A 27,980-nucleotide genomic window follows, 5' to 3' on the forward strand; every position below is an offset into this window, starting at 1 on the left:
CCTTCAATGAAAAGGAGTGATATGAAGATGGAGCAAACGCACTGCAGATTGTTTCCACCCAAGCAGGATTTGGGCACCTGGGCTCACCTTTTCTTTTGAAGACAGTGTTGGGTGAACAAATTTCCTGTACAGGAGGCTGGAGCCTTTTGTGTATGGAGACAGCAGCCAAGCTACAAAAGCTATTTTGAGTTCATAGTAGAATGGAAACCTAGAAGAAAAAAGAGCTGTTAATGTCCTCTCCCAGTTCAACCACTGCTCTTGATTAGAGATGCTCGGCACAGTCTAGTGGGACTGGCCAGTCTAGTTCTGGGCAGCTTCTGCTCACCAAAGAATCCAAATACCAGAAGACATCCTCTCACCTTTGCACACATCGCAGCTAGTCCTAACTTTACTCAGGTATCAGAGCCATTAGTTAATGGTCTGGAAGAGCCTCTGCAGAGAGCACAGATGCTGCCTCCATAGCATTGCCAGAGGAAGCACAGAGCAAACCAACAGATCGGCATTTCATTGATATATTTATGCACCTTTCATCCCTCTGCCTTTCTGCTTTGTCCTGGTTTCGGCTGGGATGGAGTTAATTTTCTTCATAGTAGCTGGTATGGCCCTGTGTTTTGTATTTAGGATGAAAATAGCATTGACAACACAGAGGTGTTTTAGTTGTTGCTGAGCAGTGCTTACACTGGGTCAAGGAATTTTCTGCTTCTCTTTTCTGCTGACCCAAACTGACCAAAGGACTATCCCGTACCATACAACGTCACGCCCAACAATAAAGCTGGGGGGAGTCGCTTGGGGACTGGCTGGGCTAGTGGTGAGCGATTGCAATGTGCTTCACTTGGGTATTTTTTTTACTCTTTCTTCTCTCTTTCCTATTAAACTGCCCTTATCTCAACCCAGGAGTTCTTGCACTTTTACCTTTTTCGATTATCTCCCCCTTCCCACTGTGGTAGGGAGCAAGCAAACAGCTGGCCGTGTGTTAAACCATGACTGAGCCAGCCGGGCCATGCAGCATCCAGGCCTGACCCAATGGGCCACTGTGATGCTCCGCCGTGAGCACGGACCTGGCAAATTGGTCCTGCACCTCCGTGGGGATCTCTGTGGCATACTTGATTTCACAGGCTGGGCAAGACCCCTGTAATTCCTTCAGAGAGACCCATATCATACATCCTCCATAAAAAAAAGACTCCAGATGAGCACAGGGCAGGTAGATCTGTGTGCAGATCAGATAAAGAGAAAATGTCTCATCTCCTTTTCAAGGGATCTGACATGCTGCCAAGTCCCCCTGACTCTCTGGCAGGGAGGACTCACTGGAGGCAAGCAGTGCTGTGGTGGGGGCCATGCACCACCGTTAAACCTTCAGCCTCAAGTCTACGGAGCTCACTGGTTTCCCCTAGCTTAGAAGAGGCTTTACTAAAAAGGGCAGTGAAGCAAAAAACATTTCCAAAGTTGAGCAGCCAAATTTAAGGAACTGAATCTGGTAATCGGGCATTCATGTGCTCTCACCCTGACGGAGGTCACCAGCATCCCTCCGCTGGCACTAGCGAGCCCTCGGCAGTAAGGACTGTCACCGTTCTCCATCGAACTGTAAACCCAGCCTGCCCAGGAAAGGGCCTGGCAAGACATCTGAAGAGCAACAACCCATGCAGAAACCTAGAAGCAAAGTCCTGTGCTGCAGGGCTGTTTCTGCCTGATCCCAGAGTCAGTGTGGTTACAGTAGGACACATCTACACAAGCCCAGAAGTGTGCCTGTAGCTTAAGCTACTGGTTTTTATGTGATGATCTCCACGAGCATCCAATTCAGCCATCAGATGTGCATCTGACAGAGGCCTATTTCCTAAAGCCAGGGGACAGAGACTCCCATAATGATTTCTTACTAAGGAGATATTACTGAGGGGTTCTACCCTTTTTCTTCCACTTCATGACAGCACTGAGAAAGCAAACATGGCTTTTCTAGACAAAACACCTCTCTGCAGCTGAAGGTACTAATCCCATGTTCAGGAGACAGCACACTCTTGGGCTCCGTTTTTCCCTTACAAACATTTCCATTTTCTTTCCATTTCATTTCAAAGACTCCTTCCCATGTGGTACTCACCAGCAAAGAAAGATATCCGTGAACGTCTCTGCTGTTGTGAAGAGCGCAAATATGATCCAGTACATCATCCATTTGACCTGGCAAAAGAAACAGGAAGCTTTCAGTAACAGCCATTTTGCCCCAAGACCCTCAAAGCATCTTGTACAGGCACAAGTGCAGAGACCAACCTGCACAGAAAAAAAAGCTTTATATTTAACAATCCCTAAGGACTCGAAGAAGCCAGGGCTCTCCCCACCTCATAACACACATCAGATTTCCACGCAAACCCTTGGGAAGAAAGAATCTGGCCTTTGGGCCTGGTCTCATGACAAGGAGGACAGCTTGACACACTGAAGAGTCCCTACAGAGGAAGCTCCACTGGCCAGGAAAGGACCACAGCCCTGTCACAGGGTATTAAAAACCTCACTTGGCTCATCTTAACAACAAAGCTTAGTACTAGGGTGTGGACTAAACTGCAATTAAGACAAATTGTACTTACTTACTTAATATCTACAGGCAGGGGAAAGTATCCAGGAGGAGGCAGAGAGGTGACTGCCCAGCCCACGATCCAGGGCTCAGGAGCACAGTCATGGCAGCACAGCTCACGGAATTAGCATGCAGCAGCTGAGCAGGGGTGCCTGCCCACGTACATACCCTTAGCAGGGACATTGCAGGGACAAGAGCAAGTGCTTCAGCTTAAATCCCCTGCTCAGGGCTTAGGTGAGAGCATTTTGCCTCACACTGGTGGCAAAAGCACACACTGTGCCGTCACTGTGTTCACCTAGGGTGAGTGCACTTGACTCCCTTGACAGCGACAGACGTGGAAAGGGTCTCTGGAGACTTGGTCAGGGAAGCTGCAGTGTCTTGAGAAATTCAAGAACCTGGGGATTGTGGTCACTGATCAGTAAGTGAAATTTAGAGGCACAGCTAAGCCATCCTGATGTCTGCGGTACTGGTTCTGCTAGGGCTGGAAAGAAACATTACCCGCCTCATGCCATCAGCACTTCCACTCGTTCTTATCAAGCAACGTGGTGCTCCTCTCCTGCAGCACATCCCACAGAGGAGATGTGAGGAGTAATTTCCAAGTACTGGGGATGAGAGAGAAACTTTTTGCCCTCCCTCAACATTTTTTTTCCAATCAAAAATTGTAAAACCTACGGTTCAGAAAGCTTTAAGAATCTGCATCTCCAAAGAAAAAACGATGGTAAGACAAAAGTTGTTAAATTAACTGAAATTGTTGTCTAGTTGGTTATATTTAAAAATGTATATTGCTATGGAATTTTCTGTTTTAATTTAAAAAAAAAAAACATCACCACCAACACCCACTGCTGGGATAACTGCAACAGAATGAGAGAAGGCTGGAAAGAAGGCAGCGCAAGAGGGACACCTAAACCAGGTGCTGCCCTGGGGAAGGACACTTGAGATGGCAATAAATCTGAAACGGCTTGCTCCGTCCCCTCCCGATAGTGGGGACAGTGCCTGTAGTGTCTCTCCATCTGGCTACAAGTACTGAAATTACTCCCCGAGCACCGGTCACCCAGCTGTATGCCTGCTCCCCCTGCATTTATATTTATATATTTATATTTAGTGTTACAGCAGTAGAGTGGCAGTGCCAAACGCATGGGAGAGTTGTCTTCCCAGGGCAGCTTCTGCCAGACTTTTTACATAACTGTGACTCCCTCAAAGCCTCGCTGCCAGCACAGTTCTGTCAGCTCCACGTTAATGCCAGCAAAGCTTTTAAACACTGCCCGAGATCTGGTGTGGATGGGCCTAGATCGGCCTAAAACAACATCTATCAAAACGGCTGTTACTAAGCAGAATAAAAATAAACCACAGTGATAGAAGTTTTGACTAGTACATGGGGGTTTGTACTGTGTCAGTGTAAATAGCTTTTTTTCTTTTTAAGCAGACTGCTGACTAACCTACCTCCACAACTGGTGTGCCAACTGAAAAACAATTTTAAGTGTAGACCAGGTCTTGGACCAGTTGTTCCCACATTTGGGTCATGACTTCATATGTGAGTTCCTCTTTTGCAATTGAATTTCTAACAGGAATTGGACCCTTAAACTAAAAATTTTCCAGGAGGGACTTATGGAGGTGTTGCGTATCAGTGGCAGACACCGGGGATCTCAGCACTTCCATGCCAGGGGTGCACAAACCTGGAGCAGCACAGCTGCACAAGGGCTGCGGGGACATTTTGCCTTCAGTATCTGATGTGTTCTGGAACACTTCTGATCCTCAAAATATCAAAAACTGTTATCTGATGAACAATAAAAAGGAAAAATCTAAGCAGCCACGGTGAGCCGCAGTTTGAGCTCGCACTAAGGACTTAATGGGATAGCCATCTCGGCTGTTTCCCAGAGGAGAAAATGGCCTTGTTACCCCTGGGATGCTAAGAGGATTGAAAAGTCAGGATCAGGAAGCTGAGCTGGGTTCAGCGAACTTAACGGGGCTAGGTTGTGCAAATCCTATAGGACTCCAACAGCGCCCAAGTGGTTCTGATTCTCCCCAGTTTCACTTTCCCTAAATTCTGCTTTGAGAAACTGGGAGCCCAGGAAGATTTTTTTACTAAAAGGACAAGACAGCACAGCCAGCTGCCAGCCGTGTCCGTAAATAGGTCACTCCACAAGGAAGGATGTTTCTGTCTGCAGATTCAGTCATAGGCACTTCAAGCTGCCTCTTCTGATCCTTGTTTTGAATGAGCAGCTAAAGCTTCAAGGCTTTTTGAAAAGGCTTTGATTTATACTGCTCCTCAGAAACAAAGGAAAACACGCCAAGCTCTGGGTGCCAAACGCCTTTTATGTCTGCTGCATATAGCTCGCACCACCAGAGAAATGGCATGCGTTTGTCAAAGGGCGCACCAATCCGGCAGAGGAGCCAGAAGCAGGAACCCAAGTCATTTTATTTGAGACTTTGCCTAGCAATCGGGCAGTCCACCTTCAGGATGGACAGCCCCTTGCGAGCTTTCCCAGCGTACAGGTGACACCTTTACAAGGTGGTCAGGAGCAATCTTAGAAAACGAACCCTGCAGCACAGCCCCAGATCTCATTACTCACATATTCTTTGATGTCCTTCGACTTCACGGCTTTGTAAGAGTAATACGCTGGGTAAAGAGTGCCAAATATAAGCCTGGAAAAAAAAAAGAGAAGGAAAAAATAATTAAATTGACCTCCTCTCAGACAAGTATTATTTTTTTGATTTGTTAAATGTATTTCTTGCATTAGTAAAAAATGTTAGGATCCACTTTAAGCTTGAGTGCACTAAGTAGAGGACAAGGCACATTTTGCACCATTGCATTCAGAGAACATGTTGCCGTTGACATGAATTGAGGAATTCAGGTTGCCTTTCCTTTTGGAATGGCTTCTAGAGCTGTACTTTATGAGTTACACACACAAAAAAGGACCACCACCACACTTTCAAAAGGAAATGAAAAACCTGGTTTTGAAATAATCCAGTGTGACACCAGGAATGCAGGAATATTGCTTTCAGAGGCAGGACAAAACGAGATTTGTTTATCTAAAATCCCTTCAAAACCTCTATTCAGAACTCTGAAAAGCTGGTAGAGAACAAAGTAGCATCCAAGTGGCACTGGCCAGAGGGTTTGATTGCTGGGGCCTTATCCTACATTTAACCTGCTAAAGGGAATAACCCTGCACTGTTGTGTAAAGTCCATTTCAGCTCATCACAGAAGGAGGAATTTGCCACCCAAGATATGCCAACAGGATCACCCCTAAAACCCCCAGATCTCCTCTCCTTTCAGACAGTTTCCTTCCAGTTCCAAGTCTGAAAGGGGGGCTGTCAGCTTCCAGATTTCATGTAAGAAAGAAACAAGGATCCTTAAGTTAAAAATAGCACCGCAGAGAAAAAAAAAAAAAAAAAAGAAAAATTTCTCTCCTAACTCCTCTCTGCATCGCTGCCTGGCTGCGTATTCACTTCGATTATTCTCGACGTAGGCATAGGCTTGTCAGAACCACTTTGCCCTGCCCAGGTTTTATTCATTGCAGCAGGATGATGCTGCAAAGTCTGAATTTAACAGACTGCAGGGGAACGTTTATTGGCTTGCAAATCCCCCCCCTTTCCGCCGGAGCTCTTGCTTTAAATCCATATGGCTGGCTCTGTCGCTCTTGGGAATGGAAACGATCAATGCTTCAGCCCCTAATTGCGGAGCCGCGCGGAGCCGCAGTTGTCTTTTCCATTCTGCCAGGAGTGTTTGTGTGCCACGGGACCCGTAATTACAGCTGAGTCCATTACTGTGCGTAAGACATTAAAAATTAATACTCCGGGATATGGCGTGCCGTTGTACTTCCCATAGCTCAAGAAGGTATTTGTGAAAAAAGGGAGTGAGCCAGCACGCGTCTTGATTTCCAGAGCAGTGACCGAAGACAATCTGCCTGCTATTCATCATGCCCGCTGTAGCATAGCTTAGCAAAACCTGAAGCACAAAGCAGACTTCAGAAAAGCAGCTACCAGGTGAGGGGAATGAGCATTTCACAAAGGCTTCACACTGGCTTCAGAAAGGTTTGCTGGAAACAGCTCCGAACCTGTTTCGCGCCCACAGGGGCCGTGCTATCTGTAAGGATTAGATACGAATGCTCAGAAAGATTTTGGGAAACCAACTGCATTGTTCACCCTTGAAATATCTTAAGAAACATCGGTTAAGGCGAGGAGGAACACACAGACAGTGGCTTGATGCTGTTCTCACTGAAGCTAATAACAAATATTCCCTCCGAGTTCAATGGCAGCAGGAGCTAACCCAAGGAATTAGTGCTCCGAAAGAAAAAAAAAATCCACAATATTCCAAAAAAATGGACAAAGACATAAATAATATTTTTGGCTCTGCTTAGAAAAAATACCACATTTCTGCCCTTCCTTCTTGGCCCGGCCAGGCTGCTGTATCACGCTTTTATTTCCTGCAAATAATCACCGAGTGATTGATATCCATTTCCTCGGTTTATGCTGGAAACAGAAAGTAACTGGATCCCGAAGAAGCAAAACAGTTTATGGGATCGCTAGACCCGAATTAGCTGCAGACAATAAACACTTGAAAAAACTCCTGCAAGGGAAGGAAACCCTGCGGTACTTTTGCATACGCAAAGCAAAGGAGCAGTAATAAGACGATGTGCCCTGCCTAAATTGGAGATCGCGAGTTTGACTGATGTGCTTTGCAGCGTGCTGTGTGCATATAAGGACATCCACAACTGCCACGGTTCACCAGCCTGAAAGCTGGTTTAGGGAATGTTGGATCCCAGCCCGTCACTGCTGCAGCTTACTACGTGGCCCGGAGTCACTTCACCTCTGTGTACGCCGCGCAAACTGAAAACGAAAGATGGTCGGGCGTTTCTGGAAGGCCCGCTCAGGGTTACGGAGACAAACACCTGCACACGGACGTGTTCCAGCATCTACCGAGGTTATTGCCTTCGCCAGGCTTTGGATCAGGCTCGAGTACAGCAGATTTAACTCATACACACACATCAGCCCTTTATCTCCTCCCCCAGTTCCTCCCTCTGCTGAAGACAATACTTGTCTCTTCCCCCTCATCCAAGTTTCCTGCGCAATTAGTTATCTTTGATTCCTGCCTTCCTCCATCCCCACGCTCGAACCGCTGCCAAATTGCTCCTTCTGTACAGCACACACACAAACAAGCCTGACTCTTCGTCCCTCCGCCCAAGCCACTAAGCCATTCCCTGTCTAAGTCTCCCTTCCAGCCTCCCTGCGTGCTTTGCTGATCAATATTCCCACCTTCCCCTTCCAGTGCCTGAAAACCTTTACTCCTACCAACCCTTGGCTTGGTCCTTTAGCAGGTCCCGCTCCGTCCCCCCTCTCCTTTAGTGGCTGCAGTGCCACCAGCTTCTTACTCTGCTCTTCCTTGGGTCTCCTCCCATGTGCTGAGCCTCCCGTGCTCCTTGTTTCTCCGTTGTGTGCCAACCCATCGCCCCTAAATCACACTGTTGCCTGACGAAGTTACTGTGGCAGCCCAAATCTGAGGGGCAGCAGCCCAAACCACACAAATTCCACCCCTGCTGCTCCCCAGGTCCTCCTCATGCCTCCAATCTTCTTCTGCAACGCTCCAGCTCTACCTGATGTTCCCTGAACTACTGCGGAGTCAGCACGGCAGCTCTTATCTCCCGGTGGACACTGCTACGAGCAGATGATCTTTCGGCATAACGTAGGAACTTCATATTTGAAACCTCTCTGACCCACCTGGTTTGGCTGAAATTGCTCCGCGGATCCAAGTTGGGAGCAGTGGAATAAACCAGACTGCTTACGCCCCGTTTCCTTAGGAAGCCAGGCTACGAAGACAGCCAGCCTCTCCTCCCCACCCATTTCCATCCTTCAGATCTCTTCTAACCGAGCCGTGTACCTGGGAAGCCCCGGCTCTTTCACCCCCCTGTGCAAAAGCAGAAGCAGGCATCCTGACCAGCCAGCCAGGGACACCAAGAGCTTCGCACGGCAGCTGCTGTATCTAAAGCTACGGAGGTGAATCCCTGCAGGCTGGGGATAGCAGACACCCTCGGGGTGTAGGAAAAGGCAAGGGAGTTGTGGCATTTGTCAGTGAGGTAGGAAGAGGTCCACACCCATTGCAATTGCCTTGAAAAAGGCCAGAAGAGCAGCTGGAAAGAAACCGCCGAAGAGTCAGCTAATTGTGCAACAGGAGGCAAAAATCTAAGGAAAAGGTTAGCCTGCCTAAAGAGTAGGACAAGGATTAATGCTGAAAATCTTATAATCCTATTAGGCACATCAGCAGCAGTCCCCAGTCTGGACTGCTGTGTGCACTTGTGGTCGGTGTTTGTCCAAAGGGACACAACAGAAGCAGAAGGGGAAAGGAGAAGGGCAATGAAAGTGCGTGGAAGTGCACTGGGGAAGACCCATAAAAGCAGCTAAATGCTCTGCAAATCGTTTCTCCTACAGCAAAGACAACTGAGGTCAGAAGAGGGAAGCACCAAAATGCCCAAAGAGCGTGGAAAAGGAGATGCAGGCGCCCCTACTGCTCCTGCTTTTGATGCAGCTTGAGGGGATGCTCAACTAAATCAAGACAACTGAGACAAAGAGGAGGGGAGAAACTCTATCACGCCGAGTTAATCTGTGGAGCCAACTGTATTTGTTTATGTAGTTACACGACATAGGATTGGGATTGTTTTTTGTTTTCGTTATTCAAGTTCGCCACTAAATGACACAGGAAAAGGACAAAGCTTCCTGTATCATGGGGTTTCCTGATCACCGGGGGAATACTGAAGCAACTGAACTGCTGGCTTCTCTTCAGCAGCCTCTGGCACGTTGCAGGGGAGCAGCTGCACCACCACCAAACCTCCTCCTGCCTCCGCTTACCAGCACAGCCACACTCCACCCTGGCTATTACGTCCTTCCTCTTCCTTCTGTGGCTCTCCCAGTGCAGCGATCTGACCTTCAGAGGATGTGACAATACTCCTACTAACGGCGCGTACCTTACAGCCTGGGGAGCGGCACCGGAGCTGGCGCGAGGGGCTGGCAGGGCTTCACGCGACATCTCGAGTGCTGATGACTTGCCGGTGCTACTTTCCTCGTCAGGGGCCTGGTCCTACAGCCGCGTACACGTAACACTAACTTACACCGGTACAGCAGCCACTGAAACACATGGACAAACTCAGCAATTCCCACAGGTACTGATCAGGACTGAGAAAACCTCCAGAAACACCTCCATATCCATATTTTCTGAACGGCAGCCTGCTCTTACAAACATACCCGCACAGCACCAGCCGCATCCCAAGCCATCCAAGTTGTGTTCGTCTAATTACCGTGCCCCCCCGTGCTGGTTGGGCTGCCCAAACATTTGGTACATCGTAGCGTTAAACACAACAGCCCTTATTTTCCCCCAAATAACTCATGTTTGCCTATCATCGGCACCCAGCAGCCAAGCCAACAAGCTTCTGCTCAAACGCAGGGATGGACACGTGTAGGAATTGCTGAAGTATTTCCTATTTCCTCAGCATGTTCAGTGGCTGGTGCATGCTTCTTGCACGCGGAGCAGCAGCTGAGCTGTCACCAAGCCAGCATCCCTAGCTGAAACCGCCGAGAAGGGTGCCAGTAGGTTCGGGTCCCTGATTATCAGCCCCAATTAACGCTCGCACAGCGCCACGGATTAAAAATAAACAGCACCGTCTTTGCGCCCGGGGTCCTCGGTTTGAATCCACCAGCTGCGGATGCGAAAATAAGCAGGGCACGAGGTCAGGGAAGGGGCTGACGGGGGTCACTTGACAAGCCAAACCCTGAGAGCCACGAAGGGACTGGGGCCCGGGAAGCACCAGCTGCACAGGAGGAGGCTCCAGGCTGGTATTCCCCGGGCGATGGCTCCTGCAGATCCCTCGTAGTCATTTTGCAGCAGAATGCGTCCTGCACGGTGCCTCCAGGAACCGTCCCCTTCACCCTGGGGGTGACAGCTGGCACCGTCCCCACTCGGGTTTCCACGCAGGAGATTTCGGCGTCTGCAGACGTGAACTGCACGCTTCAACCCGGCCGAGGGAACCAAAGGGCTGGTGAAACCGATCCGCTCCTCTTGGGGAAGCTGCGGGGCAAAGGGCCGCCCGCCTGTCCTTACAGCAGAAATAGCAGGGGCGAGGGCTGTCCTTGGCGCTTCTAATTTAAGCTCTCTTGATCCTCCCAAAGCAGAGCACGCTCCTCTCCAGTTGACGCCACGTTTTTCCCCCGCTCAGCCAGGGCACTCCTCACACGGGAGGCACAAAGAGGTGAAGAGCCGTGAGCGAGGGGTCCGGGCAGGCAGAGCGGCCTTGGCGAGCCTGGGGCTTTCACACTGCTCTTACATTTACTGGCTTCGAGATCCCCCCATGGGGACGTGGCTGAGGATGGCAAACGTGGTTTCCTTTTCCCCACTCGACTCGCAGCAGACAGAAATGCTAAAATGCACCACGGATGGGGAGACCTTATGAATTATCGGGGTCATTAAGATAATGCACCTGATGAGTGCTGCTACTGAACCTACCAGCAGTGCAGGACGGCACAGTGCTGACATTTACACCGACACCCTTCGGTGTCAGACCTCAAACCCAACCAAGATCAAGCAGCTACGTCCCTCTTCCCAGCTATTGCTCCGGGCTGTCTTCAGACTCGGGCAGAACTGCACCAGTTTGCACACAAGCTAACAACTCCAGGCTCTCCTTACAGCCCTTCAGGACAGAAAAAGGCTGCGTGACTGCCATAAAAATACCTCACGGCTCTGCAGCTATTTTAGGAAGCGAATTTACTGCAGGTAGATGGGTCGCGAAGCTGCTCTGTTCCCCTCCGCGCTGCCCGGCCCGGTGGAGAAGGGCTGCTGGGGAGCGAGGGGGATTTGTTTGCCACCGAGGCAAAATTTCAAAGGATCTGCGTGCGGGGCTGGTGTGGGGCCCCCCAGCCGTCGGTGGGAAGCTGCGGGCCGATAGGAACGCTGTGTTGGCACATGCCACGAGGCCCTGAGCAGCTGCCTGCGAGAGATAGTGTTTCGTGGGCCTCAGCGGAGGCACTCGCCCCGTCGCCGCTCCTCCCCTGTCGGTCCTTCGGCTCGGCGGGAGCAGAGGAGAAAGCGCTGAGCTTTGTCCCAGCCCTTCGCAGCCTTCATTCAGACCTTTTTGGAGGAGAAGAAATAATTCATTAGCATGGGACGCTGGGAATAAAACCTGTGCCTTTTGGAAGAGAAACGTTCTCTGCTACGGGACCGGGTCGGGATCTTCGCAGCTCCCCAAGGGCAGGGCTCCGCATCCACATGCTGTGATGTTTTCCCTGCTCGGCACTGTCCCCATATTTCCTGCTCTGAGACCCCTGCTTCTTTTCCAAGCCAAACAAATGGCAATTCGAAAACCAAACAGTATGTTTGACATGGGAAGGGCTGGGTTTTTTTCTGACTCTGGAGAGGGGGATGTTTATGTGGAAAAAGGCTTTTTTAGAAGCACTGACATTAAATTCCAGAGATGACAGATGGTTTAAAATCTGTTTTGTGAGTTAGCCTACAGATTTATGGTAGGCTCGTGGTACAAAAAGGAAAGGAAAGAGATATATAACCTAACCAAACTAATTTTTAAGCTAAAAGGGTTATAAAACACGGAACGCACAGCAACAAAGAAGCTCTTAATTATTTTCATATAAAACCACACAGATCGTGCTGCAAGTATTATTCTGGAGTTATTTGAATGGATGCTACGCGAATCAACTGTTAGCACACTTAAATCACATACAGGAATCCTAATTTAGAGCATAATTGTACGCTCCGTGTCTCCTTAAACTCAGAGCACGGAAGACTTTTGCCATCAAACCTCAAGTAATGCCGCTGGCTGAGGAGATGGTGAGAGACACAGAAGCTCCCGTTTGTCTGTTCCTCGCTGAAAGACAGCTTCAGACTTCCAGTGTTGTACTCGTGGGACAGAAAACAGGAATAAAACATCACATCAAACTATAACTCATCCAAATTAGTTGCAACGTGGTCTCCTCAGAGTCACATTGCTCTGCCTTCCCAGAGACTGAATACAGAAGCTCTTAACTAAGTGCAAGGAATATTTTAGCTGACTGATACAATTTAAAAAAGAGACTAAAAGACCCCAAATATTCAGCTAAAGCCATGAGAAATGTTGATTTCTCATGGAATCACAAGCAGTCCTGGGCTACCAATGGTTCAATCCACTGACACACATCAAGCAGGCTGCTCTGAGAGGCACAAGGTCACACAGACCTCCACAAGTTGTGGGAAGAGGACATGAAACCCCGGTTAGATCTCTGCATTAGCCCGGAAGAGCACTTTGGTATGGGAACGCCTATCAGGTACGGTCACAGTCAGCTTGGTGCCAAACAGCACGAGGAGAAAGTCTTACTGTTGTCGGGACATTTCTATAAATATGCTAGTCAACGAACAATAACCAGTATAACTCCTTCCATCAGTAACTGACCTTAAATTCTCGCATCTCTGATGATTCCACAACATGAACCCAAAAAAACCTAGAAAACCAAACATTTGGAGAGACCAGCCACGCAGAAAACACGCGGGACCCACCTTGGTCCTAAGCACTTTGTTCTTCCAGACCGGGGCATCTAACCCCTAGTTAAGTTTAAAAAATGAAAACAAAGCAAGAAACCCCTTTAAAACGCCTCTTCTCACTTTGATAACACATTTCAAGCAAGGATTTCAAAGTGCTTTATAAATATCAGTGACGTGAGAAGCAAAGCACGTTCATTGGTTTCTGATTATTTCTATTTCATCAGTGTTTTATCTTGATTTTAAATGAGAGAGGGAGTGAGACCCACTTGAAAATATACAGGACATGGATGACACCCAGTTCTAAACTCCAGTTTTAAAGCAAGACTGCAGGAAAACTAAGGCAAGATGATTGTACAGATAATTTCACAATATTCAGACCACCTCAACCCTGCCAGTAGTGGTGGCATCAGAATGCCACGTGCTATATTTAACAGCTGTGACATTGCAGGGAGTTCACAGGCTATGCAAAACACATTTCTTTATGGCCCAAAGACACGGATTGGTATTTCTTCTGGCTACTACAGCAGCATTTCAGGGAGAGGCTGGGCACCTACCTTTTTACTAGGACCTGCAAAAATTATAAAAAGTAAAAGAACGAAAGGAAAATGAAATACTGTCATACAGCTTGAAAAAGACAGACTCCTAGTCTTTTCTTGTCTGCATTTAACAAGAATTTCTAGTGTGGATTTAATAGAGTTCCTTCCTCTAGGGTCATTTCTCATTTCATTCATCCTTTTTAATCCTTCCATTTTATATGGATAATAACAGCTTCTTAATGAAATGCATGGTACAGCTGAGATAAACAAGGAGGGAGAGATCCCCAGCTGGAGCTAAGCTGATACAGAGCAGCTTCCAGTCAAACCCAAACATAAAGGAGAGGAAATCAGAAGGAAACAAGGCTCTGTACCGAAGCCACGGATCGCTAATGAATAATCAATCAGAGCTCCCGGCGACACCTCCGAATTTAGCTTCAACTACCAGCAAAATTATTTGTCTCCAATTAAAATAAATTAGAAGGAAAACGACCATTTAGTGGATGACCCGAAGTCGCGGTGTTAGGGTTCAGGATAACAAAATGGGCTCCGCACACACAAAGGAGCACGGAGGCACAAGGGCGGGTGGGGGAGCCCAGCTAACACCCAGCACCCCAGGGGCTGTCCCAGGGCAGCATCGGCTCCCATCCCAGGGAATCCATGGGACAGGCTCTCCACAGCACCCTACAGCAGGGCAGTTTCTGCCTATGGGGATATGAGACTCATTATGGGATGCACAGGCAGATGGGGGACTAAGGCTCACAGGGGAAACAAAGAGCGAGCCAACATGAGGGTGCAGCAGCACCCTGTTTAGTCTTGTTTCACATCTTACTCCTACACTCGGCAGCCCACAGCGGTCAGGAGGTAAAATACCTACTCAGTTTCCTCATTTTCTCCTGAAGAATACAAGGGATGGCTTCCGAGCTACCAAGGAGCGTCGCCACTAAGGGCTCGGTGGAGTGCAGAACTTCCTCCAGGGTGGACACCAGAGGAACCAGGCTCACCCAGCACCCAAGGAGCAGCACAGATCCCCTGCCAGATCCCTGGCAGATATCCACAGATCCCCTGCCAGCTGTACATCTTTAGTGCGTTCTCTCTAGTAACAACAAACGGCAGAGCAGGTGTTTAAAACGGCCATCCACCAAACCGAACCGGTGTAAACACCCCTCTGCCCCCCACTCATCCGTCTGAGAAGAGCAAAACCCATGTCACAGATACGATTTAGTGTGCTACTGGAAATTGCTCAAGTGAAAGAACGGTGGGTGTGAGCCAAGAAATAGAAACGTGTCTGTTAGGACAGAACCACGGAGAAATTTAGGTAGGAATGTGAGAAATTTTATCCAAAATCCAAATCTTTAATCCAAATTTAATTTTAATCCGAATTTAATCCAAAATCCAAGTCTTTAATCCAAAACGGCCAACTTCGAGGTTATATCAGGTTGCTCAGGATCTTGTCCAGTCACATTTTCCGTATATTCAAGATTTCATCAGTTTTGGACCCCTGTTCTAGTGTTTGATTATCCTCACCTTGAAGAACGTTTTTCCTTTACATCTAAATTGAATTTCATTTGCTGCAATTTGTGCCCATTGTTCCCACTAGGTGGGACGGGGCCTCTGGGGCCTTCTGCTTCGTGCCTTGTCCCAGCAGGGTCAGCCCGAGCTGGGGGCCCAGCCCCGCGTCCAGGCGGCTCCTGGAGCCCCCCAGGAGGAGCCCCCCAGGCTCTGGGCAGCCTGTGCCAGGCTCCATCCCCGCCCAGCCCAGCAGGGCTGCCTGGTGCTCACAGGGAGCTCCTGGGCCCCGGGCTGTGCCCAGCGCCTCTCGGCCTGGCCCCGGGCACCGTGACAAGGGCCTGGCCCCGTGCTCCCTGCAGCCTCCCCTCGGGGGTTTAGGGACACGGATGGGACCCCCCGAGCCTCCCTTCTCCAAGCTCTCCCAGCCTCTCCTCACAGCAGAGGTGCTCCAGGCCCTTCATCACCTCAGGGACCCTCTGCTGGGCTCTCCCCAGTATGCCCATGGCTCTCTTGTACTGGGAGGCCCAGCACTGGGCCCAGCTCTCCATATAGAGCCTCACCAGAGCTGAGTAGAGGGCAAGGATCGCCCCTCTTGACCTGCTGGCAACACTCTGCTGAGGCAGCCAAGAGTACCATTGACCTCCTTAGCAGGAAGGCCACATTGCTGACTCTTCTTGTACCAGGGAGACACACACTCCAGACACACGCTGCCTCTCAATTGCCAGACAGAAGGGAAAAAACATCTCTGAATCTGCTGGTTAACCCTGTCACTAAACCAACCCCTGTACCCTCATCTGGAGAACCTCACCATACCCTTCCCTTCTCCAGAGGAGCAGAAGACCCTCTGAAGAGACTCTTTGTGCTGCTAGGGGGACCGCTGAGGCACACCGCGTCCTTTCCCCTGCAGGAGCCAAGCAGGAGTCCTGCTGGGGCAGTACTGCAAGGACTCTGAAACCGCTCCTTTCACCTGCTCCAAATGAGCCGCGCACGAACCTCCCTCAGCCACCTGTAAAACAAAACCCGACAGCCAAGGGAAATGCTTGAAGAACGGCCCCACACTGTCGCAATTCTGGGGTTTAACGCGGACTTGTTTGCCATTAGCAAGAGCATTAAAAAAGGGAGCGAGGGAGATAAAATGAATATTTATGAGCGCTTCTTGCTTTCTCTTGTGAGCTCGAAGAACAGCGAGATTTCCCCTTATCTCGACACTACATATTTACAGTGTAAGCTCTCGGGTCGTTTGCTGGGCAGCTTCACCGCAAAATGTAATGGCTTTATGGTAATGCAGGGTCTACTCTTGCATAAAGCCCCCAGTCGGGAGGTCATTATCAGTTTATTCACTTGTGTGCCAAACTCCATAGCCCGTGGCATGTATTTGGAGATAAAACGACACGTCCTTTCTTTTGCTGGAGCTGGGAACCTCGTAGCAAAAGTTAATTATCCATACACGTGCCTAATAGCCATGCTGTGACCATTTTTTAAAGGATCGGGGCTGTAATGTCCAGAAAAGCTTCACTTGAACAGAAATAGGATTTAAAGGACTTCCTTAAATGACCGTCTCCAGCACAGTGTCTAAATTTAACCTTTAGAAGCCGGAGAATTGTATCTTCCAGGTTAAATGCTGAAAGGTGAAATGAAACTGAGCCTAAGAAGATTTATACTCAGCATTTTGAAAGGGTTCAGCTATGTTCGTAAGAGGACAACTCCACACCCCAGGATTTAGGAAGCTTTAATTTCTCTCACCTACCGATTCTAAGAGGATTTTCAGGACTATAGCTGGGTGCATAGCAAGACCCCAGGCACAGAAATATCAATGTATTTGAAAGTCTTACCATCCTCAGTTATTTCTCTCCAAGCCTTTGGGAAATAGGTAAGTTCAGCCGAGTACTCCCCAGCTGGGACATTCATCATGCAGTAATTCATCACGCAGTCCTGACAGGCATCCGCTGTGCCTTTAACTTGTTCATTTTGAGCAGGATATCACCACTTGTTCCCGCTTGGAGCACACCAGCATGCTGCGTGGGCGAACATCTCGTGCCTAACACACCTCTTAGGAGGAGATGCAGCCTCTAAAATCCAAGTCTCTCCCTCAGCAACGCTTGCATGTTGTTCAGAACCACAGTAAAAGTTAAAAATTTCTAATTTACAATTCACTTTCCAGGTACGTGTGTCAGATATAACTCAAGTGGTTTGCACAGGATTGTGCAAAATACCTTTGTTCCTTGTTCAACAGAGTATGGATGTACAAATGTATACATTAAGATAGAAATATCAGAACCTAGACACATTTCCTCAGCACTCTGGGGTGTTTCATAAGATACAAAGCTTCTCTTCTGAGCCTTCGCATCTCTGATCTCTTCATTTCTATTTAACTTTCCTACCTCATCCCCAAGTGAATATTCTTGTGCTACAAAAAGCTGACTCCCAGCTCCTCCCAAATCTTTTTATCTCATTAACTATCTCCAGGTTTTATACTTCCGGACCAACATCTAATTTCTTTGTTTCATTCCTAGTGCTTTCCTACCTTACCGTAGCTTCTCCCAGTTTAAACACATTCCCGTTACACCAAGGACTGTAGATTTCAGTCCCTGCAGTGTTTAGTAAGTCAACATCGGGTCTTTAAAGATAAGACAGAGGAAGGGGGTTCTTTTGGCTTTCACTCATTTTTCTAGCACTACTACTATTCATTTGCATTATGGTTTATAAATTTAACAACCATCTACTACACAGAGTGCAGGAAAAACTTCATGGTGAGGACGAGCACGAAGCATCTCATGGCCCAGCGCTTCATACCGAGAACTTCACCACATCAACCGGAATTCAGAGACTTTGCTTCAAGAGATTTGCCAGGTAAAAATCTTTAGAGAAGCCCAAGATGCCATGCAGCGTTCAGAGATGATGAATATCCACAGGTTCCACTGATCTCACTGAAAATTAAATGCTTTCCCCACTGGAAATCAGCAGCTTGGTCACGGCCCAAGTGGAGTCAACGTGAAACTTGGGAACAGAAGGTGCAGTTTCCAGGCTCTTCTTCTGTGCTAGGCTTTACCACCTCCATCGTTAGGCTTGGATGAGCTCACTCTGTGAGCCCTGCTTAGTACTTTGGTACTGCCAAGATGCACATTTGTTCATTTAATCTCATCAGGTGATTTCTTGGAAGGGCTTATAGGAACATCTCAGTTCAAAATAAATTCTCAGACTTAATGGTTTCCCAGAAAAGAGCATGCAAACGCTCTTGCAGGTCTAGAAGATAAATCAGAGGACCTGGTGCATAATATGTAAGTACACATAATAAAAGTCAGGATTTTAAATCCAGTCTCAGGATTTGGTGCAGGGTTTTGACTAAGTTTTTTTTAAATGCTTCAGATAGCAAGGCTGCTACCCAGACATTCAGTCGTCGTTCTGACAGAAGATGTCATGTTCCCATTTGCATTCAATTTTGCTCTCTCCCAGACTTCTTGCATCTTCCTGAATTTTAGGCTCTGGCTGAGAGCATTAGGCAGTAAGAGTGGTGAGCCATGGCACCCTGTTCTGCGCTGCATTTCCCCAAACACGAATGCATTCAGAGCAAGGCCTGTGACACGGGTATAGCTCTGTCCTTACGCTGCGAGGAATACCTCTTTGTTTAGGGCTTGAATAAAAAATAAAAAAATAAAGAAACAGCGTATTGTACAATTCAGAATGGTAAAGGTTTTGGCATAGTGACTTCACCTTCTTTCCCTTCTCACCTTCTCTTCCACATATATAACTTGCAGCTGGCAGCTGCTCAGAATATAACATGAAATATAAACTGAGGCTTAGGAGCCAGATGGAGACTTCGCAGAAATAACTTTAGAGGAAAGCAAAGGGAAAGGCAGCCAGTGCTTCCAAGCCCACTAGAGAAATTTCTAAGCAAGCAGCTGCTTGAGAAGGCAGCTTGTACTTTTTGTGGGAACACCCACACTGCTATCTTATCTATGTTTTTCCATCGCTTCTTATCCATTGTAACACGCTGGTTTAAATGCCACAGTCCGGTGCTTGTTCTCCTTCCCAGACAAGAAGATTCACACAGAAGCATGACCACTGCCACTCTCCAGAAACAAAGCCCTGCTGTTTGAAGTGAAATGGTTAATTGTTTCAACTGCAGCATGGGGCTGAAACGTGCCCTGTGAACTGGCTCTTTAGAGACTGCACCCATTTATGGACTGACAGCCCGGATGGAGGTTTTCTTGGTTTCAAGAATATACCTAAAGCACAATGGTGTTTTGAATGGGGATCTGATTTGTTCAAGCCAAGTATCTGCAAACCCCAGCAGAATAATAATTGAAAAAGAAGACAGAGCTATCCCAGGGGCTGTACAGGACGTCTGAGTGCAAAAACCTCAGGGCACGCTACAAGCAGTAAGAGGAAAACTCTCTAGTCTATATCTAAATTCTAGAGGAGGGAGAGAGAGATGTCGTACAGAGCAGATTTACATGGGATTAGCTATGAATCATAGACAAACCACAAGGAAAGCCAAGTAGTTCGGATTTCAGTACCATGCAAAATCTGGCGTAGTGTTTACGCACTTATAATGCATGTCCTGCCTCGTGGAGAGCAGGAAAGACCTTCGGTTCTGGCTCTGTGTAGTCTCTTAACCAGCTCTGCTCCTTCAGCACTGATCTAGGAATAATCTGTAGAAATATGCATGGGGTTTGTATCATCGGTGACGTATGTCGCATCCTCTTGGCCCTTGGAAATGGCTGTCAGAAGGTCCCTGTGATTCCCAATTCTGCAAAGCAGCACTGAGATGGATTTAGGATAGCCAGGACTTTAAATCACCCCAGCTAAGAGCAAACTGCAGCAGGCTGTGGTTAGCCAGCACGCCACGGTGTGTGGCACCCTCTGTAACAGGTCTGTGTGTAAAGGTGCAGGGATGAAGTGTGAGAGATGAAGAGTTTCTCCCTGTCCAACATCAAGTAGTTTTTAAAATACACATGCTTGGGTGGTCTGCAATAAGTCATTACGATTCTTTCAGCTGATTTAAAAAGAAGGCAGTCGCAGTCCTCCCCGCCAGCTTTCAGTGGGTACTAATGCTTTTCAGAAGCTCAGCGGTGAAGCTCCACGGAGAGCTCCAGATCTGAAGCCACACGTCTTGATGACAGCGCTTGGGCTGGCACACCTGATGGGCTTTGGTTGCTGAAGCACAAGCTAAGCCACACGACAATCTAGTGATGAAATTGCCAACACTAAGGGAAAAGGATAGGATAACCATCCCGACAGAAATGTATATTTGGGAGCCCTCTGTCCTCAGCCAGTCACCCCCCAAAGACACAGATTACCTTGGGGCTCAGAAGGAACAAAAGTCTTCTGTTGTCCTGAACTGGCCAATTTCCATCACGTAACACCCAAGCCTCCAGGACCCAGCCGGCATCCTCCTTTCTAGGCACCAAACACAGCCTTGGGATTCTCACCTGGGCAAATTCACATCGCTCGCTGCCCCAGCTTATACAAGTTGAAGCCCTCGTGTTGCCTTAGGAATAAGAAAACGATTGAGGTTTGCACTGAATCAGCATTTTCCAGCTATTTATTCCCTCTGTCTGCAAAACATCCACCCTTGATCCTTTCAGGTTTACCACAAGCTAGGACTGGGAGCTTTTGTGGCAGTTCTTGTTAACATCTGGCAATGCACCACTTAGTCTGACTCCACTGGCAGAAGAGAGGACCTGCAATTATCTCAGAGATGAACTGATTTGTTTCCCTCGCTGACTGTTACTTTTTTTAGATTACATTGCGAACTTCTCTATTAAATTCCACCTTTTCTGTGGTGTTGTTCGGTTGATGTCTTCGTATTTCACAAGAATTCTGTACTCTGATCACTCTGGCCTCCTTTTTTACTGTATGAAATGATACACTTACTGATCGCTAGACTAGAGAAAAAGATTTGGTGCAGTTCCTCTCTAAAAATCTCCAATTCTTCTAAGCGAATGTGTGGTTATTCAATTACCTCTAAGCCTTCAGGTGCTAGGCTGTCCTTACAGACTCCCGTCTAACAGTCAGCTGTAACACACCAGGCACAAGGATCTCAACAGGCTACCCAAATATCGATGAAACATGCTTTATCTAATGCTGTGAGATGGGAGATGACTGCCATAGACACAATTACAGACAGTAAGGCACAGAGATTCTAGGTGACCTGTTCAAGATTAGCATGGTAGTCTGTGTTATAGATATATATGTGTATATGCACCTGTAAGTATGGATATATCTATAATACATCCATAGAGAGATGATATACTATGAAAGGATCATTAGGCCATGGTTTCTTCCTACAAGAAGACTGGTTTAACTGATTGCAGGGTGACAGCTACAAGAAGAGGTTAGCCCAACATTACAAACAAGAGAAAATGTCAACATTCGTGCAGGCAGCTATTTACTTTTATTTCATTGTCTGTGCTTTTAAGGTATCTGCTTTAAATAACAGCTTTCCCTGTGTTTGATCCTACACGAAAGACCCTTTCTGTATATAGGACAGCAGAGCGTGTTGCCATGGAAATGATGATGATCTACTTAAATTCAACAAATCCAGCCTTATGGGGTATATTCTCTTGAGTATCTCAACTTAATTATTAATGTTCTTTCTAAATAGCAACATCTTTCTGTTTTGACTGAAATCTCTATAAGCGGAGCGAGAACAGTAAACCCGGAAAGTGGAATCCTTTGTTCAACTGCAAAACAGGTGCAATTAAGCCAGGGAAGATGCAAACAGCCCCCAGCTCAGAGCTAGATGGATCTTCTGAAGGGAGAAGGTCTCATTTCAGAGCCTGTGTCTGTTATGTCCCTGGCCTCTCTGCTGTGATTTGCAGCAAAAATACCAGCTGGAGCAGTGGTTTGTGTTTGTTTTTGCAGAAGCACGTGTTCAGTGGAATCTAAACACTAACCACCAACTCATTTCCATCCAGCCACCCATCTCGTGCTCATCCTCCAGCCACACGTACCCACCGAACCCACTCAACCCTCCCCCACCGAGTACATCATCAAGCTCAGAGCCTTTCCGCCTCAGCGCAGCTCCAGCATCCATCTTTCTCCTTCAAGTGTCACCACGAGTTCTGCAGGTAGATCTTAGGAGCCAGACAGTGTTATTTGGGATTATCTACCAACGGGGATTGGCTAAATCATTGCTTGTGGGTCACAGAATAGGGGTGGCTCAGAGGTCTAAGCTTAGACATGCACAGACGCAGCCCAGCTCTTGGGTTTTCCGTGTCAACAGGACAAGCAGAATCCTTCTACAAGCAGAATGTGGCTTGAGAGCCTTGAATTGCTCTTCCACAGAAGGGCCCAAGGCAGAGCAGGGCCCAGAGCAGCCCTGAGGGATCTCCCCGAGGCTGAACAGCTCCCTTACCCCTGCGGCTGTTTGATGCCACCTGGGTAAGCTGCTCTCAACACATGCTCAAGGCAGCAAGACAAAGGTAGCCAAAGACAGGACGAGGTCTTCTTCCTGTGGTGGCTTGGCTTTTAATCCTGAGATGGGGGCTTCCAATCTACCCTCCCCAACAGTCTTCCTCTTGCTTCATGAGCTGCCGTTGGAGATTCCTGGTTTCGCTCCTCCATCGCTGCTTCTCAGAGACCGACAGAATCAGGAGAGCTGTGCCCCACGAGAGGCCAGCCTACACCAAACACCCCAGAGCACCTCCAAGCTTTTGACCATTTGGCTTAGAAAATTTCAGCTCAAAATTAATATTTATATCACATGCCAATTCTACCCCAGAGAGTGCTCCTCGTGCCCCCAGCAGGGTACGCCACATGTAAAGACAACTGGTGTCCATCTAAACAATCAGTTAAGCCTATTTTACAGGTACCACCTCAAGAAAGAATAAACTAACCTGCCCTCTTCCCACAGGGAGCCTGCAGACTCTCGGTATTCCCATACAACACCTGCTGCACAAGTCCTTCCCTCCTCCCTCACACGAAGCTGGTATTGCTCACGAGCCTCCCTCCAAAACACGAGGCAAGAAGTTTCTTCCAGTTTCTGGTTTTCTCTAAAAATACTTATTTAGAGGCTGGAAACAAAGAAGAGAATGAGTGAGCTCAACCGAGCTGAATGAAAGGAGGCAACAGCATGAACTGGACAGAACAGAAGTGCTTCTTGAGCGGGAGCTGCGGCTGCTTGTTGATGCTGATAGGACCGAATTGTTCCGCCGGCTCAAAGGCAGGCTGCACACGTTGCCTTGGCATCCCTGGGACACGTCCAAAAAGGCAGAAAATTCCAGACGTGAGGGGCATTCCTCCTAGCTCCTCACCAAGAGGTTCTTCAATAACTGTTTTTGTTGTCCTGTAAAATTTGTGGCTTTGCAAAGCGAAAGGTTGCTGCCGGCTCCGTGGGAGAGGAGAGGGAAAGGCAGAATGCAGCCTTATTGACTGGCTGATTGATTCCTCCTTTGGAATTGGGTGATCGTTTATTTATTAGCAAGTAGTGCATTAATAGGAAGGGATGCAGCAAGCAAGTGAGCAGCATCAGGAGGAACAAGCCTTTACGAAGCATGACACCAGGCCTGTGCTGCCAGCTGTCCCCCGTCACTCCTAAAAGTCATTCTCCAAGTTGACATCAAACCTTCTGCCGCCATATAAACGCGTCTCTTCTGAGACATACTGCTTACTCTTCGTTTCTTTTTACTGTACAACCATCTTCTCTCCTCCAGTACCATCCTTGCCCTTCTTCAGGCAATCTGGCAGCTTCTGCCAGTCTGCAGATCCCTGCTTTACCCCTCAGATCAAATTAAAATCCCTTGTCTTCCCCTCGTAGACCCTACAAAATGTGCCTACAAAAAAACAAACCACTGAAGGGAAATGCCTGCTCTGAATTTCATACCAAAACGAAGGAGTTGTTTTGTGCACCACCGATTTCCTAGTTCTGGCATGCCGCTCCGGGTCCAGAGTGCCTTCCTGGGTCCGGCTGCAGGATTAGCAGGAGCATCCTGTTACCTCAGTCCTTCTCTTCAGGAGCACGCAAATCACGGACAGACAAACCCCAGTTTTCATTTTGTTGCTTCTTCTAGTTCCCTCTCATCGCTCAGCTCACCGCCTGTTTTGTATTTCAATGATTTACATGAGGAGCTGCTCAGAGCAAAAATCTTGTCTCATTACACGCGAGTGAAACACCAAAACAGACCGTGAGCGCCGTACCACTAATAACGTCACAGCGAAATTATCAGGGAGCACGGGATCTTAAACGATCTGTCTGGAAGGCACAGTTGCATTTATCCATGTTATTTATTTTTATATTACCACAGAACTTGGGAGAACCAAACAGAGACCAAGCCCTGTTGCCGAGGGTGCCACGCAACCAAAGTGAGGGTTCCCACCCCAAGGAGTTTACAATCTAAAAAGCACATGAGCGCCAAGGAAAGGACGTGACGCCTCCCTCTGCAGAAAGCAGCACGTGATTAAGCTCAAGTACACAGACGACTTAAGCGAGATTTTGCCAGGTAAGTGCTTTGCTTGATTACTTGGACGCCTCCCTCCACTGAGCCATCTCATCTCAACAGGAACTACCCGAAATCTGCTGAGCGGCCCTCGCTTTTTGCTACAGTCAGACAAAATGAAATCTAGACTCGGATCCTAGCTGCTCGACGAGGACACAGAAGAAATCGCGTCATACGACGGTTCTACAGCAACCCAAGCTGGCCAGCACTCCTGCAATGCTCTACCCTTCACCCATCTTTTTGACCAGCCTGGAAGTTTCCACGATGCCACCTCTGCCTGCTGAAAGCAGAGAGGCGAATGCTCTGCCCAGTACCTGGAAGCAGGAGGTGTGATTACGTACCCTCTCTTATCTTCTCGGTACAGAGTGTTTCCTCGTGGCCAAACAGCCCTTTATTCAGCTAATTACCTTTAATGGAAGCTTCTTAGGGATGCCTGTCTCCCTCCATTAACAGCAATAAGAGCATGGAATAGTTTTGCCTCACCCTTTTCTAATCCCTGGGCCAGCTGACCCTTTGACAGAAACACACAGCTCGTTTGATATTACGCTGCTGCTTAAGGATAGATGACATCAAAGGCACTTGGAATTCGTAAAACGTTGAAATACGAACAGTTTGCAGAAACACTTTATAAAACCGTAATTCAGTAGCTGTAATTACAAACCTTGTAACTTAAAATATAGCAAAAAATATTATCACCCGATGCAATCGGTTTATACATAACTAACAACTGCCTGCAGGAGGGGTTCTGGTGTAGAGCCGCAGTGCTTTCACGGGCTGCCAGCCATCTGGAGACCACAGGTTGGGTAACTGGCACCTGAATCTCCTTGCTGGGACTCAGGAACCAGCTTTAGGTAGTGCGATGCCTGACTCAGTAGCCTAAGCTAGGCACTTTGGCTACTGCCTTCTGCTGCCTCTAACACTGATGACAGCAATGGAAGGAAATACATCATTATTCAGAAGATTTAAGCCCTTGGTTAACTGCTTCAGGTAGCACCTATTTAAGTCTGTATTTTTGCTCTCCCCCTCCCACAGCCATCACCAACCCCTAAAACAAGGCACAAACCCATCGCCTGATTCTCTTTCATTAATTTCTTGCTCGAGGAGCGTGGAGGAAAGATGCTACAGGTTACTAGAGGTTTCCTGTGGCGTACTGGATACACCGCTCGATCTGTCTGTGTCCCAGTGCCCTTACAAGTAAAATGACAGCAAAAACCACTCTGAGAGGACCAGCCTAAATTATTGCTTGGAAGTACTTTAACACAGTGACCCACGACTTGTAGCCTGGTAAACCATCCTGCCTTACCAAACCCGGACTGGTAACACCTGCGACGGATCCATGTGCATGCAAGACAACCTTCCCCACTGGGGCTCAGGGCGTTTCCAGCACATCTGTGCTCGCGCAGGGAAATCTGGGTCACAGCTGACGAAGCAGCAGGCAGCGTTACCCCCTGCAGCACGCCCGGCGCGCTCGCATTTCATACCAAGGGCAGAGCAAATGTCGCACCTGCGCTGGATGCTCCTCTGTCAAGTTCCTGGCGCCAGCAGGTTCTGCCCCCGCAGGCTGGGGGCTCTTCGTGCGAGGGGGAGCGGCAGCGTGAGCCTGCAGGATCTGTTTCCGAGGGCTTGCAGCACCTTACCGAAGGGCTAGCGCTTCGTGGCACCTTCTGCAGGCGTGGCAGGCCGCCTGCCCTCGTCCCGCAGCCTCAGCCGAGAGCTCACGCTTTGTGGCGTGTGTTGTCACAGCGCCGGGGACTGCAAAGAAGGGCTGTCGTACACGTGATCTGTCAAGCGAGAGGCTGACGCTGACACATCACTAACCAAAATGACCAGAAGCACGGGGCTCTGCTTTCCTTCCCGAGAACAGCTCTCCCCCGCCTGCGCAGATCCTGCGGCTGCGTGCTCCTGGTAGAGAGGACCCAGGTTACCGGTTTCTGCCGTCGTATAATCTCCGTTATAGCACTTCGGGCCTTCATTCATAAATCTCCTCAGGCCTCCCATACGCAGGGAAAACGGGAGGAGGAAGGATCCGCCAGGTTTGTCTGTAACGGAAACTCATTCCCGATGCGAGCAGTGAGTGTGGATTAAATCAAGGGCTGACTCAGTAGTGCCGGGGGTTTACAGCAGCTGAGGACGGGGGTGGCCGATCTCACCTACCCTTGCTAAAACGGCACCACGCTAACCAAGAAAGGGAAAGCTGAGAAGACATGACGGGAGGAAGCTTCCCTCATCAGCTTAAAGAATTCTCTGGGTCCTCTTTGGTGTTGTTCACCCTACCTACTTGCAGCGGCAGCCGGACAAAAGGCTGCTTCTGATAGACCCCCAAATCCCTGTCACTGCCCCACGGGATTGGGACTTCCCAGGGAACACCCCTGAGGCCTCCACCCCATTTCACAGCAAACCATAAGAGACCGGAAAAGCCGCTACTGACATTTTTCTTTAAAAGAAAACAAATGCAGGAAAAAAAAAAAAGCGTAATTAAGGCGTGCTAATTCACCATACATACATTTGCAATGCACCCTTCAGCTCGTCACAGCAGGAGTTCAAACGCTTAAGCCCCACGGCACCACCACGTATCGATGACCTGTCAGATTCTGCCTCATTTCACTGCCGCCTCCTTCCTCTGCCACGTCTTCCCGGCCGAAAGGCTCTCAGGGGGCAACGTGAGACACCTAACTTCCACAAAGCTGTACCTGTGCTCTGTACGAGCCCAGGCACAACAAGCAAGTTCCGTAGTTCTTGGAAAAGAATAAAACTTCCATGTCGCACAGCAGGCTTCGTTTACATACGCCACTTCTCACTTTGAGATACTTTTAGACCACAGCCAAACGTGTAACTGAGGAAACCGAAATACGGGTGTGTCAGGATGTCCTTGGAGATGTACTCAGAGGGCATGAATAAATAAGGGTTTGTAATCAACCCCTGGGCACCGATGCTGCCCCACTCCAGTCAAAGACTTTGTAAAAGACAAAGCATCAAAGAACTCCAAGATGCAACAACTGCAGTTACAGTAACCCCAGACACCCCTTTGTCACCTGTAATCTGCGAGAAAAAGGGCAAACTGATTTTGTAGTCATTGAAGCGAGTGGAAGAAAACCCCAAACACCTGGACTGCAGCTAGGCTGAGACCTGAGGTCTTCAAAGGAAAAGGTGTCCAGGGATATGATTATCTTTTTGTCTGGTATTTGTACGGTACCCAGAGCAGATCCCGACAATAATAAAGCCTTCAGCTTTAGCACACAGCCACGGCAGTGTAAGATGTTGCTCTAAAATGTCTATCGTTTCCCTTCTGGAGGCTACCAGCCATCAGTTCTGCTGGAGGACAGAACAAGCAAGCACTCCCAACCAGCATTAGCGCAAAGTCTAAACGCCGAGCGACCTAGGAGATGGTCTGCAGTCACCTGCCTGACTTCACACCGAGGCGGTGAGGAGCC

General features: G+C 48.4%; 1 protein-coding gene across 5 annotated transcripts in view; it reads right to left on the bottom strand.

The window, feature by feature from the left end:
- Nucleotides 1-27,980, bottom strand: part of REEP1 (receptor accessory protein 1) — an 83,083-nt gene that overhangs the window by 35,628 nt on the left and 19,475 nt on the right. For all 5 annotated transcript variants that reach the window (XM_083835002.1, XM_083835001.1, XM_083834999.1 and 2 more), the window contains exons 2-4: nt 5,125-5,197; nt 2,090-2,166; nt 88-208 (exon numbers count right to left, since the gene is read on the bottom strand). In XM_083835002.1, the coding sequence (XP_083691128.1) occupies nt 88-208; nt 2,090-2,166; nt 5,125-5,197 (271 nt within the window). The remainder of the gene's footprint in view (nt 1-87; nt 209-2,089; nt 2,167-5,124; nt 5,198-27,980) is intronic.

Source organism: Anser anser (genome assembly GCF_964211835.1).
Source record: "Anser anser genome assembly, chromosome: 4".
Classification (NCBI taxonomy): domain Eukaryota; kingdom Metazoa; phylum Chordata; class Aves; order Anseriformes; family Anatidae; genus Anser; species Anser anser.